At 46.5% G+C, this 14,461-nt stretch overlaps 2 protein-coding genes across 7 annotated transcripts; one reads left to right on the forward strand and one right to left on the reverse strand.

Annotated features, from left to right (window-relative positions):
• The first annotated feature begins 511 nt into the window (after positions 1–511).
• On the forward strand, positions 512–7,391 carry atl1 (atlastin GTPase 1). Of its 4 annotated transcripts, none has more exons than XM_028395759.1 (14): positions 512–685; positions 2,509–2,759; positions 2,833–2,967; positions 3,169–3,273; positions 3,753–3,803; positions 3,879–3,935; positions 4,016–4,108; positions 4,183–4,321; positions 4,857–4,984; positions 5,061–5,117; positions 5,199–5,270; positions 5,348–5,779; positions 6,055–6,069; positions 6,264–7,391. In XM_028395759.1, exons 1-14 carry the CDS (start codon positions 646–648, stop codon positions 6,375–6,377), a joined length of 1,689 nt encoding a protein of 562 aa, XP_028251560.1. In that variant the 5' UTR covers positions 512–645; the 3' UTR covers positions 6,378–7,391. The 4 variants fall into 4 exon arrangements, with proteins under 4 accessions (XP_028251560.1, XP_028251562.1, XP_028251563.1 ...); XM_028395761.1 differs by having other exon boundaries at positions 512–679; XM_028395762.1 differs by lacking the exon at positions 6,055–6,069.
• Positions 6,947–14,149, reverse strand: sav1 (salvador family WW domain containing protein 1). Of its 3 annotated transcripts, none has more exons than XR_003669470.1 (6): positions 13,819–14,149; positions 12,614–13,102; positions 10,106–10,376; positions 9,856–10,011; positions 9,240–9,517; positions 6,947–6,966 (listed from the first exon to the last, which is right to left on the reverse strand). XR_003669470.1 is itself a non-coding variant. In XM_028395769.1 (6 exons), exons 1-5 carry the CDS (start codon positions 13,910–13,912, stop codon positions 9,304–9,306), a joined length of 1,224 nt encoding a protein of 407 aa, XP_028251570.1. In that variant the 5' UTR covers positions 13,913–14,149; the 3' UTR covers positions 8,130–9,255; positions 9,296–9,303. The 3 variants fall into 3 exon arrangements, 2 of the variants coding, with proteins under 2 accessions (XP_028251570.1, XP_028251569.1); XM_028395769.1 differs by lacking the exon at positions 6,947–6,966 and having other exon boundaries at positions 8,130–9,255; positions 9,296–9,517; XM_028395768.1 differs by lacking the exon at positions 6,947–6,966 and having other exon boundaries at positions 8,130–9,517.
• Positions 14,150–14,461: the final 312 nt, after the last annotated feature.

Here is a 14,461-nt window from a genome sequence, read left to right on the forward strand (position 1 = left end):
GCTTTTGTTGTGTGAAATTTGTCATTGTTTCATGTTGTGTTTATTAATAATAACGTAAATTTTAATTAGGCACACTTCTATAGAAAACACCAGACATAAATAAAGCCAAACAAGTTGTTGTTTTTTGTAAATGAGTATATTTTATACTGTGGTAATTAATTATCTAATTTTATTTTTTAATCTCTGGCACCGCTTCAATTTAGCAAATAAACGATAGTCAGTAAATGCAGCATACACTACAATTTCTGTGTAATCGCCGCCACCTACTGGACACAAGCTGATATTGCATGTATCTTCATAGCAGGCGTTAAAAACAGGCTCCAGGCACAGAGCAGCAGCCCTGCTTGTTTCTACACATTGCTCAATGAGTCACATTTATTTATCAGTTTCATTAAACTGCAGCTAAAAAACAAAACAAAACAAAAGACAAACAGCGGGCTGGATGACGCACCTCAGCGCCCCCTAGCTACGCGCAGGACGACACTCCCGCATCCTGCTGGGAATAAAAAGCTCCATCATCCTTCTGCGAAGCATCGAGCACCGTGTTGGTGGAGCTCGGGCATCCTCCCAGCCCCGCGACACTCATGCCTACCGAGTAGGGCTCGGCTCACTGCGGCTCAAACGGAGGGATAACCGGACAGCATCATGTCGAAACACCGTCCAGAAAGAGACAGCTGGGGTGAGTGTACGTACAGCACATTTCATGCTTCTCTTGACGCATATGCATTTTTTTGTTCCTGTCGATGAGAGGGTGCAGCCAATTAGATATTTTTTTTGTAATTATTAGTATTTTAAACGGCTTGTTTTGTTTATTGGGACAAAGGTCTGCTGATTTCTGATGCAATAAGATGCTGTTAGGAGAAGATACACCGTGTTTTTCTGCAGGAATATCGGCCAATCAGGCGTAAGCAAGCACATATTTACATAAATATGTGTTTCATCAATAATCACTCTGAGTGTTTTCAGTGATCGTGTCCTGTTGGAACTCCTATAAATGCCTGAAAATCACATTGTTTGTATCTGGAGGATTGTCTGTTGGATACAATTATGTAATGTTGCATCAGTAAACAGCCTGTCATCCTCCTATAAGGACCAGTATCTCCACCCTAACCATCCCCATCACCTCCATCATCATGGTAATGATAGTAACCAGGATCCTCTGACATCACACCGACATCTATTTCAAACCCTGGCCTGGAAGCAGGGGGTGGGGGGGTAGCAGGACTGTGTGAGCAGTGAGAGGAAAGGGGGAAAAGAAATGGTGAAATGCTGCTGTTTGTCAGTTTATCTGCTCTGACCCACTTTAAGCTTCTGACGTCTTCGCCTGTTTTAAGGGCAGAGGCAACATGATCAGGTTAACCAGGCAGGCGGGCAGCATGCTCATGCCGGGCCTGGTCGGGGTGAGGCCTTTTGCAGGAGATGAAGAAGCCAGACTGACACTTCTCTTCAGGCCTGATTCCTACTTAAATTATTCACTGTGCATTCTTGGCACGCTGCATAAATCTTTTAGCTCCCCCCCCCCCAAAAAAAAATTTTGCCTGTTTAAATCTGTGACAGAAGCTTTGGAGTGAAGTGAAGCAAAACTTCCATTGAAGAGTGGGATTTAGGAGCTGAAATGCCTCCGATCTCTGCATCAGGACGGCAGCAGAGCCTGGAAACACACTGAGTCACTGCACTGTGAAGAAGCAGCTCTGAGTGATCTCACTGGATACACACAGATGGGGGGGCTAGCATGCCCTGATCATTATGATTATTATTAACAGATGATGCTATTGATCGGGATGGCTAACAGGAAGGAATAATGCACTCAACTTCCCTGTTTCCTCGTCTAATGGACCACTAAATTCATGGTCGCCGTGGAGACAGCCTCATCCGGCTGCTCATATGATAACATCTCAGGCCTCTCTTCACCGTAAAGCTCTAAGTATGTGAATTTTACATACAAGTGCATTAAATCTGGTGTCTGTGGAGACAAGGATCATTAGTATCAGCTAACAATTGCTAGAAGTGAAGTGAGGAGCAGCTTTATGCCAAAGTTGTTGGAGTAACACTAGGTTAGCCACACCAATGCTAATCCATGCTATCAAGCCTGATAGTGTAACCTCAAGATTGTCTCTCAGATTATTCAAAAACCAGCCCTGGGTTCAGACTTGACAGTCAGACTGGACACTTTTGGTCCAAGCTAGCTTAGCTTAGCTCATCCAGTCCCCATGTGTTAGCATGTAGCTTAAGAAAACACACACGGCAAGTTTTAAACCGAAATCAAACCGTTAAACACTGACAATGCTAACATGCTTTCATTTGCCCCTTAGCTTCCAGCTAGCTAAGCTAGCTCAGGGGTTGGACCATGATTTGTGAGCCATCAGGAGCTAGTTTATGAACTGACAGTGTAATTAATCTCACAGCCAGAAGGGGGAGACGAAACCTTCTGCGATGTAGCTTTAAATGAAGAAATTTACGATCTGTTATCAAAAGTGAAACCATTTCCGTCTCTGGTTCGTCCTCCAGGGTCCCTCAGCGACAAAAACGTCTACGACTGGAGCTCAGAGGAGGAGGAGCCAGACGGACGAGCCCGGCCCGTCCAGGTGCTGCTGGTCAAAGACGACCACACATTCGAGCTGGACGAGGCGGCGTTGAACCGCATCCTGCTGTCTGAGGAGGTCAGGGACCGAGAGGTGGTGGCCATCTCTGTGGCTGGAGCTTTCCGCAAGGGCAAATCCTTCCTCATGGACTTCATGCTGCGCTACATGTACAACCACGTGAGTCCCTGTGACCACAGAGCAGCTGATGTTTGGGTGTTTGAGTTTAAACTCAGAGTCTTTTCCCGCTCAGGCTCGAGAGGACTGGCTCGGAGACTCAGACGAGCCTCTGACGGGGTTCTCCTGGAGGGGCGGCTCTGAGAGGGAGACCACCGGGATCCAGATCTGGAGTGAGGTCTTTCTGGTGGACAAACCAGATGGAAGAAAGGTGAAGTCTGGAGGGAGAGATCAGAAGCGTGCATTACACTTCATAATTAAATCTGACACAGATATTTCATTAAGGTTCCCATTGATGGTGACCGCAGGTCGACTCTCCGGTGCTTCCCACCTTCTCCTATTTTAAAATCAGAACTCGGTTGTGCTTAACGCTGCTTCAGGTCTCAGCGTCCTTCTCTGCTTCATCACACAGGTCGCTGTCCTGCTGATGGACACACAGGGCACATTCGACAGCCAGTCCACGCTGAGGGATTCAGCCACCGTGTTCGCTCTGAGCACCATGATAAGCTCCATGCAGGTACAATGACCTTGACTGATCTGACCCAGCTTCACTCCAGAGAGGTCCATGCATAGTTTATGTCGCTGCAGGAATATATGTTTTTATTTTTAGCTGAGCTAGAAGTTCAGGGGATGACAGCTCCTTCACAAAAATGACATTCAGGTCATGGTCCCCAGAGGCTGTAGCCTGTTGACTTTAGCTTTCAGTGTTCACACCAACACAAGGTCAACAATATCTCCAGGCTATAGAGATTAGCTGCTTTATGTCTGCTAGACAAATACAACACTTTACTAGCATTTCATGTTAGCATTTAGCTTAAATAACACAAACATTTAAGCTAACGTGTTAGCATGTTGTGTTAATGTGCATCATGCTAGCATTTAGCTTAAAACAAACAATTTGAAGCTAACAGTTAGCATTTAGCATAAATACATAAACATGAGCTTTTCGTAAATGTTGTTTTCTTTATCTGTAAACGTTCGTAAATCGTCCTTCAGGTTTACAACATCTCACAAAACGTACAGGAGGACGACCTTCAGCACTTACAGGTAAACACTGCTCCTCTGACACAGCTCTGACAGAACTTTGTAGTTTTTAATCTCTGACTGTTCGTTTTATTTTAGCTTTTTACCGAGTATGGCAGACTAGCAATGGAGGAGACCTTCCTCAAACCCTTCCAGGTACTGGATGTTGTGTATTTATATACTTTACAGTATTACTTTATGTCAGCAGAGTCACACGGTGCATTATTATCTCCTAGTCCATGATTTTCCTCGTTCGAGATTGGAGCTTCCCGTACGAGTTTCCCTATGGACAGGAAGGAGGCATGAAGTTCCTGGAGAAGAGGCTGAAGGTCAGACGTCGGTGAGGCTGAAGACGTTTTGTTCCCAGGCTGTAGCTTCACTGATTCATGTTTTTTCACTGCAGATCTCAGAGAACCAGCACGAAGAGCTGCAGAATGTGCGGAAACACATCCACTCCTGCTTCACCAACATCTCCTGCTTCCTGATGCCTCACCCGGGGCTCAAAGTGGCCACCAACCCGCACTTTGATGGAAGAATTAAAGGTCAGTCAGTTCATTATGTGGTTTAAGGCTACGTTCAGGCTAAAGTGACCCAAATCCGATTTTTTTGCACGAATGTGATCTGTATCTGATCATGACAGTGTGAACAGCTCAATTCTGATTTTTTTTATATCCGATCCAGGCCACTTTCATATGTGGTCCTAAATCAGATACATATCAGATACGATTTTTTGCAATGCGACCTCAGGCTGAGCGGCTATGCGGCAGCGGCATATATCCGACTTTTGCGTCAGTGAAAGGTGTCAGCTACTGCTCTCTTCCTTCTCAGCGTTCTTCTTAATATTATTTGGTTGTAATTATGTTGGCTACGATCGGACATTAACATAAACAAAACCACACAAGCACACAGTGTGTGACTTCGTGTTCACACAGGAGAGTGGTAGCAGTTGGATTGTTTTGTAAACACCAAAAAATTGAGCATTAAGACCTGCAGTCTGAACGTAGCCTAAGTTAAAATGGAGGCGTCTGGACTGTGTGCAGTCATACATGCTGACGAGTCGTTTCCCTCCTTGTCCAGAGATTGATGGTGAGTTCATAAACAACCTGAAGATCCTGGTTCCTTGGCTCCTCAGTCCTCGGAACATCGACGTGAAGGAGATCAACGGCAGCAAAATCACCTGCAGAGGCCTGGTGGAGTATTTCAAGGTCCGGACGGGTCAGCACTGTTGTGTATCGTTACAGTCAGTCTCCTGCACTTGTGTTGATTTTTGTCGTATTTCAGGCGTACATTAAGATTTACCAAGGCGAGGAGCTGCCACATCCGAAGTCAATGCTGCAGGTACATTTTATATTTGTCTCTTAAACGTGAACATTCTAAGACTAACACAGACAGACCCTGGACTTCCTGTGCTTCCTCCAGGCCACAGCAGAGGCCAATAACTTAGCTGCAGTTGCAGCTGCGAAGGACCTGTACAACAAAAAGATGGAGGAGGTTGGTGAAAGCAGGATGTGGATCTATGACTGCGCTAACGTTTGTGCACTGACTGAGCTCCTCCTCCCCGCCCTCAGGTCTGTGGAGGCGACCGGCCCTTCCTGGCCCCCAGCGAGCTGCAGGCCCGGCACGGCGTCATCAGAGAGGAGGCCCTGCAGGTGTTCCGTGGCGTGAAGAAGATGGGCGGCGAGGAGTTCAGCCGGCGCTACCTGCAGCAGCTGGAGGGGGAGGTCGACGAGGTGTTCGTCCAATACATCAAGCACAATGACTCCAAGAACATTTTCCACGCCGCCCGCACGCCGGCCACACTCTTCGTGGTCATCTTCGTCATGTACGTGGCTGCGGGCATCACAGGCTTTGTGGGCGTGGACATCATTGCCAGCTTGTGTAACATGATCCTGGGCCTGGCCTTGATCACCCTCTGCACCTGGGCGTACATCCGTTACTCCGGGGAATACAGAGAGCTGGGCGCCGTCATCGACCAGGTGGCGGGGGCGCTGTGGGATCAGGTAAGTCCAGAAAAACACATCGAACAAAAACAACAAATATTCACATTTTCTGTTTTGCAAGTTTTTTCTGTTATTTGACTGAAAAAATGAACCAGCTCAGTCAGTCAGCTCACTACTAAGATGAGATGCATCCTTTTTACCACTAGGGGGCAGCAACCTCCTTAGAACCAGTGACAGGAAATCCACTCAAGTTGAGAATAAACAGCACTTTTAGTGAAAAATCTGTCTGTATGTGCTCACATTGTATATGTTTACTTCCTTTAATGCCTCTGCAGGGGAGCACCAATGAGGTAAGTCGGGCTTTCTCTATGAATTTGTGGTGATGTCACCAAGAAGACGGCTGGAAGATTTCTGATTCTCACAATGTTACTGTAGCATTAATGTTCTCACTGTCCATACTTTTGCACCTAACGGTCAAAGTTCAGGTCGTATTCTGCTCGAGAAGCTCCAGAAACCTCCAGATAATCTGACCTTTCCATTGCAGGCTCTCTACAAGCTGTATAATGTAGCAGCCAATCACAGGCACCTGTACCACCACGCCTTCCCTGGGCCTCAGGTGGACAGCGTGGCCGAGGAGCAGGACAAGAAGAGGGACTGACAGAGCCTAAGAGGGACTTCCTCGTGATGAAGAGGAGCTCGTCAGGCACTCTTTTATCCTGGTATCGTGCTGGTGCTGCTCACCAGTACATCGGCTACTTCACATCCCTTATAAACAGACCGTGTCATGTCCGCTCAGTGGCGCCCTGCCGCTAGGCGCCTCGCCCCCTCACATCCTCTCACACCTGTACAGACTCTGTGGACACTCTGCTGGAGGAGACCTCTGCACATCCAGCCTCCAGTCAGCACTGCATCCCAGACCTTTTACTTTACTATGTTGTCAGCCATGATTTTTAAAGTATACCCCCCCCCCCAATCATCATCATCATCATCATCATCTGTGCCGGTCGTTCTGTTCTTTGAAGTTTAGTGCCGTCTATAAGGAACAATATCTACTGTGTGACCTGCGATGTTAATGAAGAGCATCATCAGCATGATAATCGTCATCCTTAAGCTCTAAAAGCAGGTATTTAAAAAAAAAAGAAGAGTTTTGTGATAAAGTGGTGTCGTGCCATAAAACAAAAAACAAAAACACAAAAAAAAGGTTTTCTGCTGCAGCCTGGCTCCACAACACACACACACACACACCCCTCTGCGCTGGAGGTGGGTGTTCAAACAGCACGCTTACGGCTGACGTGATCTCCCACTTGGCAGTTTGTTGTTTTTTTTTTTGCAGTGATCCTCCGTGCGTGTTGTTGGGAGGAAACAGAGTGCGCCGTGTTTCCATTGTGCGGCGGCTGAAGCCATTGTTGTGCTTCTCACTGAATGTTCCAGCAGATCAGAGGAATGCAGCCGTGCGGCTGCGGCGGCCTGCCGAGGAGTCAGAGCGGGATGTTATGAGGCGTGCCGACGGGCCCGCTCTGGAGAAGGATCCTCATTCCACGTCTCTGTCATCATCCTCACACACTGCAGCTGAACCATCTGTGCACAGCTGCTGCTGCACGGCGGAAGAAGCCAGGCGCTGACTGGATTTATTTATTTGTGTTGCATTTATAAACAAAATGCTTGTATTGGTGGCGGCTCCTTTTCAGTGTTTTTTTGGCTTAGTAGACTGTTACTGTACGTTTTGTATGAATGTTTTTTTTTTTTTTGCCCCATGTCGCTGCAGAGCTGCAGCATGGGAACACACCAGTAACAGCACAGGAACCCTGTCATGCATATTTAGCGAGTTTACAGTGAGGTTTGACCTCAGGAGTTGGAAATTTGAAGGCCCGGCAGCAGAGCGGCTTCTCCAGTCTTCCACAGTGTATAATCAGCATCAGTGAGGCCTTCACACACACACACAGCCGTCCCCGGCAGAGAATCCCATTTCTACATGATGAATGTTTTGTGTCCGTTCACGAGTCAGAGAAGTGTTGATGGTTTTGTTGTCTGTTGGAGAAGGAGGGGAGAACATACTTTTCTCATTCCTCATTGAACAGACATGGTGGGAGCTGCAGAATCCTGAGAGGTGGAACCTCTGCTGAGCTCGGCTCCGCTTAGTTTCAGCACCGCAAACATTTCAGTTAAGAAATAATTAATAAAGTTGGACCAAATCAACATGGAGTCTGGAGTTATTCTTTGAGGGGTCACGCTCAGGTGAAAACACACACGAACACACATTTAGGCAACACTGCTCCCCTACTAACAAAATGTGCACCTGTTTGGACATTAACTTTAGTAGTATTTCACCTAAAAGTTGAGACTGTGCTGTGCTCACAAAGGTTTGTTTCTCCTCCACTTCTGAGGCTTAAACCGAAACAGGAAGCATGAGTGTATGTTGTTTCTTCACTGCAGACTTTATTGCTTATGTCCTGTATTTGCAATCCACAAAATTAGATAAGTACAGAGTGATGACACCATTCTGAGTGTGAATGTGATCCAGACCTTTTGTTGCATAATAAAGGACCGATCACGAAGAAGCCAGAGGTTCTCATCCCACATATTCTGCTGGGAGCTAATCAAGCTGCCTCTAAATCTATCACTAGTACAAGAGAACCTGATTGATTAGTGATCAACAGAATATGCTTCAAGAACCTTCACTTCCTTCAGAATCAGAGACAACACATGGCAGTCCGAGAATATAAGGCAATAAAAAATAATAATCCATGAATTGCACTTGTTTGGCAAACTCAACGCGTCTCCGGAAGTGTTTTTTTTTAAGTTCCAGTAGCTTATTTATGTTCAATTATACACACAAACACAAGAATATTCCTGACTTACAGTAATGCCAAGAGCTGAGAGACGCTCCAACCGCTGCACCAAAAAATGTGATGCTTCATCCGTCAACCGGTCTTTAAATAAAAGACGTGTTTCATATGAAAACTATTAAATATCTGCTCAGGTTTTGGTGGATTGTCTTATAAAGTACACATAAAAAAGAACGACGTGGCTTCGGTTTATGAGGGTAACAAAGCAAAAAGAAAAAAAGAAGTGTTTCAAATCGGAAGAAGCTGCCGGCCGCTTTCTCCCGCAGGAAAAACTGACAGAGTAGCTGGTGAATACATGATGTGAGCAGACGCCGTTAAATGGCTGCATGTCGTTTTATTGAAGGCACAATCACAGGATGTTGTTTCAACATGTATCCAGACGCTGTGCTCCTCAGTCTTTAAAAAACATCAACTCAAACAGTCCTCAGGTCAGCGGCTGTAAACGGCACTACAAACAAATGCAGCACATCGTTTCTTCATTTGAGTGTTTTCTTAGTTTTCAGGGGGGGGGGAGACGGGGGCCCCCTGCCGATGTGACTTCCTGGTTGATATTTTTGGATCAAGCGAAGGCACAGATGTGTTTGGTAAAGAGGCAATTAAGAGTCAATCATGATTTCAAAGGAAACTCTGACCGCTCCCAAACTGTGGAAACCTCAGAGAGGTGTGGCAGCGACACACACACACACACACACACACACACACACACACCACATACACCACACACACGCACGCATCACATCACATATTCCCCATGAAGTTTTTATTGGGCTGCTGAGCGTACCACTGCTGCCGCTGTTTGCGGGCCTCCACCTCGGACAGCAGCGCCTGCCGATACGCCTCGTAGGACTTGACGATGTGTTCCAGCTCCTTCATGAAGAGCAGCTTCAGCATCCCCTGATACGTGTCCAGGTCTGCCAGCTGGAACAGCTCCCACTTCAAGATGTGGTCGTACCTGAAGGGACAGGGAGGACGCAGAACTTTAGATCAAATTAGCACGCTAACTACTCTATTGTGGGCATAGACAACTCATTCATCAATACAAACATGGCTGATAAATCCGCTAGCTAATAACCAAGCTAGCTTGCCATGCTACGTCAATAACTAATATAAACATGATACAAATAAATGTGGCGTTGGCGGCGTCATAATGTTCAATGAACCTTACTGTACCAGACACACAACAGCCCACAACAACAGGAAATGATCGCAGCACCCTTAAAAGCCAGCGGTGTCATCATCAATACCAACTGTTATTAGATTAGATTGAGGTGCCACATGCACAGTGCTTACTTGAGTGGTGCGCGGGCGTACACCTGCAGCCAGTCTGGGATCTCGGCTGTGTGGTATGGGTTGGCTGGCACCAGCACTGGCTGGTTCCTCTCTGCAGGCCGAGGCTGATAGGTGACAGGAGGAGGTAGAGGAGGGGGCTGATCGTAGCGAGGCACGCTGCACCAGAGAGACACCGGTTAACTCTTCCTCTTAAACTTAAAGGATGTCGAGGATCAAACAATGCAGTGATTTTCCCTTCCTACTGACATACCTTGGAGCACATGGATGGCGGTACTGTGCCCTCTTGTTGATGTGATCCACATAGTAGACCCCGAACTCAGCGGACTCCACCTTCTCCCAGCCTGGAGGGAGCCCTTCCCTCTCCAGAGGGTGGCTCCAGTGTGTCGTGTTAGTGTTGTGGTCGATGTAGTACTTCCTGCCACGGATAGTCCAGTCGACGGTCCAACCGACCGGAAGGGGGAGGTCCTCCCCTGTCAGGCTGGAGAGGTTCCCCAGAGACTTGGCCTGTATTCGACCTATGCCTGAAGAAAACAAACATGTCTTTTTAGAAACTTAGAGAGGGAAAGATGTCCGACCAAACATCCAGGAGCAGCTGCCAGTTAACAGCGCCTTTGGGGGAAAAAAAATGTTTAGAGAAACTTCTGAAAAAGCAGCATGTGTGGGAAAATGTCATTTAAAGTGGAGGAATGTGAAGCGTTTAAAAGGTCACTGTGATGTGGCAACTGAACATACAGCAGGATAAGGAAGGAATGCAGTGAATCACCACTCAGAGCATGACTCCAAGCAATGCTGTGATTCTGTGTAAAGTTGTTTAATCCCTTCGTCTCTGAGACGGAGCATCTTATTCTGATGAATGGTAGGAAATGGGAGTGTTGTTGTTTTTGGAGCAGAAGCAGAGATCTCTGCATGGCCAAGCACACACACAGGCGCTTTCACTGCGAGAGAACAAACAGCCGAACTCCCAAACACTCCGAGAGAAGACGGCAGAGCGGCTTCATTCAGCAGCTTCTGTACTTCTTTTATTGGCGACTAGCGTCAGCGAGGAATGTCGAGCCAGCAGCTGTGTGGATGAGCCGGGCTGAGTGAGAAATATCATGACTCAAAAAACAACAATGAACGAGCCTGCAGGGACAGAGGACGGCCTGAAGACACAACAGAACGCGCAGGGAACAGAGTATCTCAGTAAAATGGCGGCTACAATCTGTTAAATTCTGCGCGAGAGTGACAGCACCAGAGCTGGAGCTCTTTGCCAGCTGCTGAGTGAAGGGATGGAATGTGCGAGCCCTCCACAGAAATGCACTCATCCTCCTCCTCCTCCTCCTCATCATCATCATCTTTGCCCTTTTCTCCAGGAAAATCCTCACTACAGACTGAAACCTCCATGCATCACAGGAATTTCAACACACCTTCACATCTGACCTGGACGCCTCTTCATCAACACCTTTCTGGTACACAGTAACTGTACCGAAAACAAACAACAGTCACAAAACCATCAACGACACTTAACACATTGTATTTGAATGATTACAAGAGATTATGAGAGGCAACGCCAGTGAGCTTGAAACTGTGTGCCATGAATCGTCTTTGACGATTGAAGAAAAACAACTATTTCCATTTCTACAACTATTAACAGCCACTCGGGGGTGGCAACAAAAGCAAGTCAATCCCCATAAACCTCTGTGTTAAAATGCCTCAGCTTCCAGCCAAAATGAACAAATTTCTGTGTTTATGACAAGTGAGCGAGACATATTTAAGGTTAAGGCTGCTCTGGGTGGGGTCAAAGGTCAATCAGCTCCACATATTTGCCTGTTATCCTGATGATGCTGAAAATATGGGTCTGTTTTTGTACGTGTACATAAAAAATGTGATAATTCTGTGTCCTTGGTAGAAATCTCAGCCTGGGTGGACACATGCTGGTATTATAAGTAGTTGCTGATAATAAAAAGGAGCAATCCGCCCACATTAGACTGGCGACTCCTGTAAAAACAACCTCATCAGCCCTGCCTGTCGGACGTACCTACACAGAGTGTGGTGCACATACGTTCACTGATGATTCATGGAAACGGTCTGAGGCTGAGACATTTGACTGGAGGCGGTCTGCCAGCAGACACGCAGCAGAAAGAGAGGTGAAAAACGCACCAACCTTAATGCTTGGTGAACTTCACTCCAAAACAAGACTCCATGATCTGTGATAGGCGGGTCTGACTGTATACATGTTGTTGACAGTCGGCCACATAATACAGGGTTCTCTGTTGTTTGGGGAGTGCTGGAAAAATTCCTGCGACCCCCCCCCCCCATACATTTAAAATTACATGCTTACATCACACTTGTGTTTATAGTGCAGGATAGTGAGAATAAAACTTTTTATTTTTCAGAACTAAAGTGATTTCTTGTTTTTTTTTAAGCTTGAAAACCCGAAGCTTGCATTCCTCTCAGAGCGGCCTATGTGTGGTCCAAAACCCATTCATAATACTCTGGACCACAATCATACATTAGTTTTCTCTGGACCCCAGAGTTGGCAGTGTCTTCTCCATAATTCCAAACCCTCAGGATTATACTGAAAGAGTTGTAGACTTGCCCCACTTTAAAACTGCTAAACCTGCTGATGAAAGCCATAAAAGATCGATTTAAGTCGCTCAGGAGAAACTGCTGGCCGAACACATTTCAAAACCAGCTGAAGCCAGCAGCTCCTGTCACATATTTTTACCTTTCTTGCACCTAAACTATTGTTAAGAAGTGAAACACAAACTGTGTTTACCTGAAGGGGGTCTGCTTGGAGCTGGCGGGGTGTGTTGTCGCGGAAGTCTTTGGAAGTTGTGTTCATAGTATCTATAGTCCTCAGGAAAGCGGTCTGGGACTCTCCTGGGCTGCCTTTGCTGCTGCTGCTGCTGCTGGTGTTGCTGGTTGTCATAGTAAGATTCAGAGGGGTAATAATACCGGGCAGCATCCCCGTTCTCAGACATGGGGCTCACGTCTGTGAGGAAGGACTGCGACGAGCCTCCGTACTCGTGGGAAAGGTCTCCCAGGCTGCGTGGCAGGTACGGAGGCGCTGACATGCGGTGGCTCTCCCGGCGGGCCACCTCATGGGGAGGCCTCTGCACGGGGGGACGGAGGATGCTCTTGTTACGGGACACCACGGGCTCCCGGTTTGGAGCCACAGGGTAGGAGGAGGGCCCCATCTCTGGCAGAGGGACCTCCGGGCGTCTGGGAATAGTAGGTCCATGACGGATGAACGAGGGCATAAGATCTACAGCCAGGTGAACACACAGAACACAAAAGTCATGAAAACAAGTCCAGCAGCAGTTTGAAGTCACAACTTCAGGCAGATTTAAAGATTTAACTACCTACAAAGATACACTCCAGTAAATGATGCCAATTATCAAAACATTACGTCACATGGGCTATTTATTTACATTAGTACTTCGACTTTTAAATTACTGCAGGTAGTTTTCTGAAAAATACTTCATCTAATATACAGAACAATGGTATCATATAATTAGAGGTCACTTAATGGACACACACACCATCCATAAACATTGACAACAAACACTGACAGACGTTTGTCGGCTAACTTAACTTTTTAGATAACTAAACCACTAAAAACACCTGTAAGTTTCTGTATTATAAAGTCCAACATATATTAATATAATAAGCTTTCAGCGGCAGCTCATACTTTTAATTTAAAGTCATCAGTTTCATGTGCAACCGCGTTCTGTCAACTTTCACGTATGTAGCATTTAGCTAGCGCTGGACCACAGAGTTAGCATCCCGTTTGGTCACACTGTACGGTTAAAAAACATTGTTCACGCGTAAAAAAGCCACAATAATGTGGCAACGTATTCCCACACAGTCACTTTAGCTTGTTGGGTAATGTTAACAAGCTACGCTTCGAAAATGATTCACTTTTAAGCTAGCGCGCTAGCAGATGCTAAGCCGAGCTAGCTGGCTACTTGTTGCGCTTACTTCTCAGGAGCGGCGACGTTTCCTTCTTCACATATTTCCCGTGTACCTCGGCTGGTTTCGACGCTTCGTTTTTACTTTTCTTTCGTGAGAGCATAACTCAAAGCTCGGACACATCAACAACGCGGTGCTGTAAAGTCATGGCACGGTCCTTCCCGGTCGGTTAGCAAAGCACAGACAGCAAACATTGTTTTCTAAGTTGTTTTTTTCTGTATTAGCTAGCAGCAGTTAGCCAGCTAACTGGGAGCCACTGGGAGCGCCTGTGCTGCTGCTGCGCTGCTGCTGCTGTAGCGGTCCATTCCCACCGCTGGTCCTCTCTCACTGGGAATGGTTACTGCACGGTCCTCCCATCCGTTCCCTCGCCCTCTGCAGGAGGACACATGAGCACTGCTGACAGCTGACAGAAACAAAACACTGTTTGCAGAAACAAGTAACAGAGTTGAATAAAATGTGTTAAAAATGTGCTCAAAAGTGCATAAACATTGTTTTATACATGAGCCTGGGCAGCACCTCAATGGTGTAAATGGTTGTTATTCATATATCATGTGATTGATTGAACACAGCTTAGTAGAAAATACATTAAAAAAAACAATAAGGTGGAGTAAGATGTGCAATGTTTACTTCTGAATGCAGCCGATACAAGCAA

Source organism: Parambassis ranga, chromosome 22, assembly GCF_900634625.1.
Source record: "Parambassis ranga chromosome 22, fParRan2.1, whole genome shotgun sequence".
Classification (NCBI taxonomy): Eukaryota; Metazoa; Chordata; class Actinopteri; family Ambassidae; genus Parambassis; species Parambassis ranga.

What these genes read in the sequence shown, in the direction of transcription:
- atl1 (XM_028395759.1), top strand. Translation starts at nt 646, where the DNA reads ATGTCGAAACACCGTCCAGAAAGAGACAGCTGGGGTGAGT. An exon ending in CCTTCCTCAAACCCTTCCAG is followed by an intron (nt 3,936 to 4,015) that starts GTACTGGATGTT and finishes ATTATCTCCTAG; the next exon opens with TCCATGATTTTCCTCGTTCG. An exon ending in TCCTGGAGAAGAGGCTGAAG is followed by an intron (nt 4,109 to 4,182) that starts GTCAGACGTCGG and finishes TTTTCACTGCAG; the next exon opens with ATCTCAGAGAACCAGCACGA.
- sav1 (XM_028395769.1), bottom strand. Translation starts at nt 13,912, where the DNA reads ATGCTCTCACGAAAGAAAAGTAAAAACGAAGCGTCGAAACCAGCCGAG. An exon ending in AACGTCGCCGCTCCTGAGAA is followed by an intron (nt 13,103 to 13,818) that starts GTAAGCGCAACA and finishes ACCTGGCTGTAG; the next exon opens with ATCTTATGCCCTCGTTCATC. An exon ending in TCCAAGCAGACCCCCTTCAG is followed by an intron (nt 10,377 to 12,613) that starts GTAAACACAGTT and finishes TGTTTTCTTCAG; the next exon opens with GCATAGGTCGAATACAGGCC.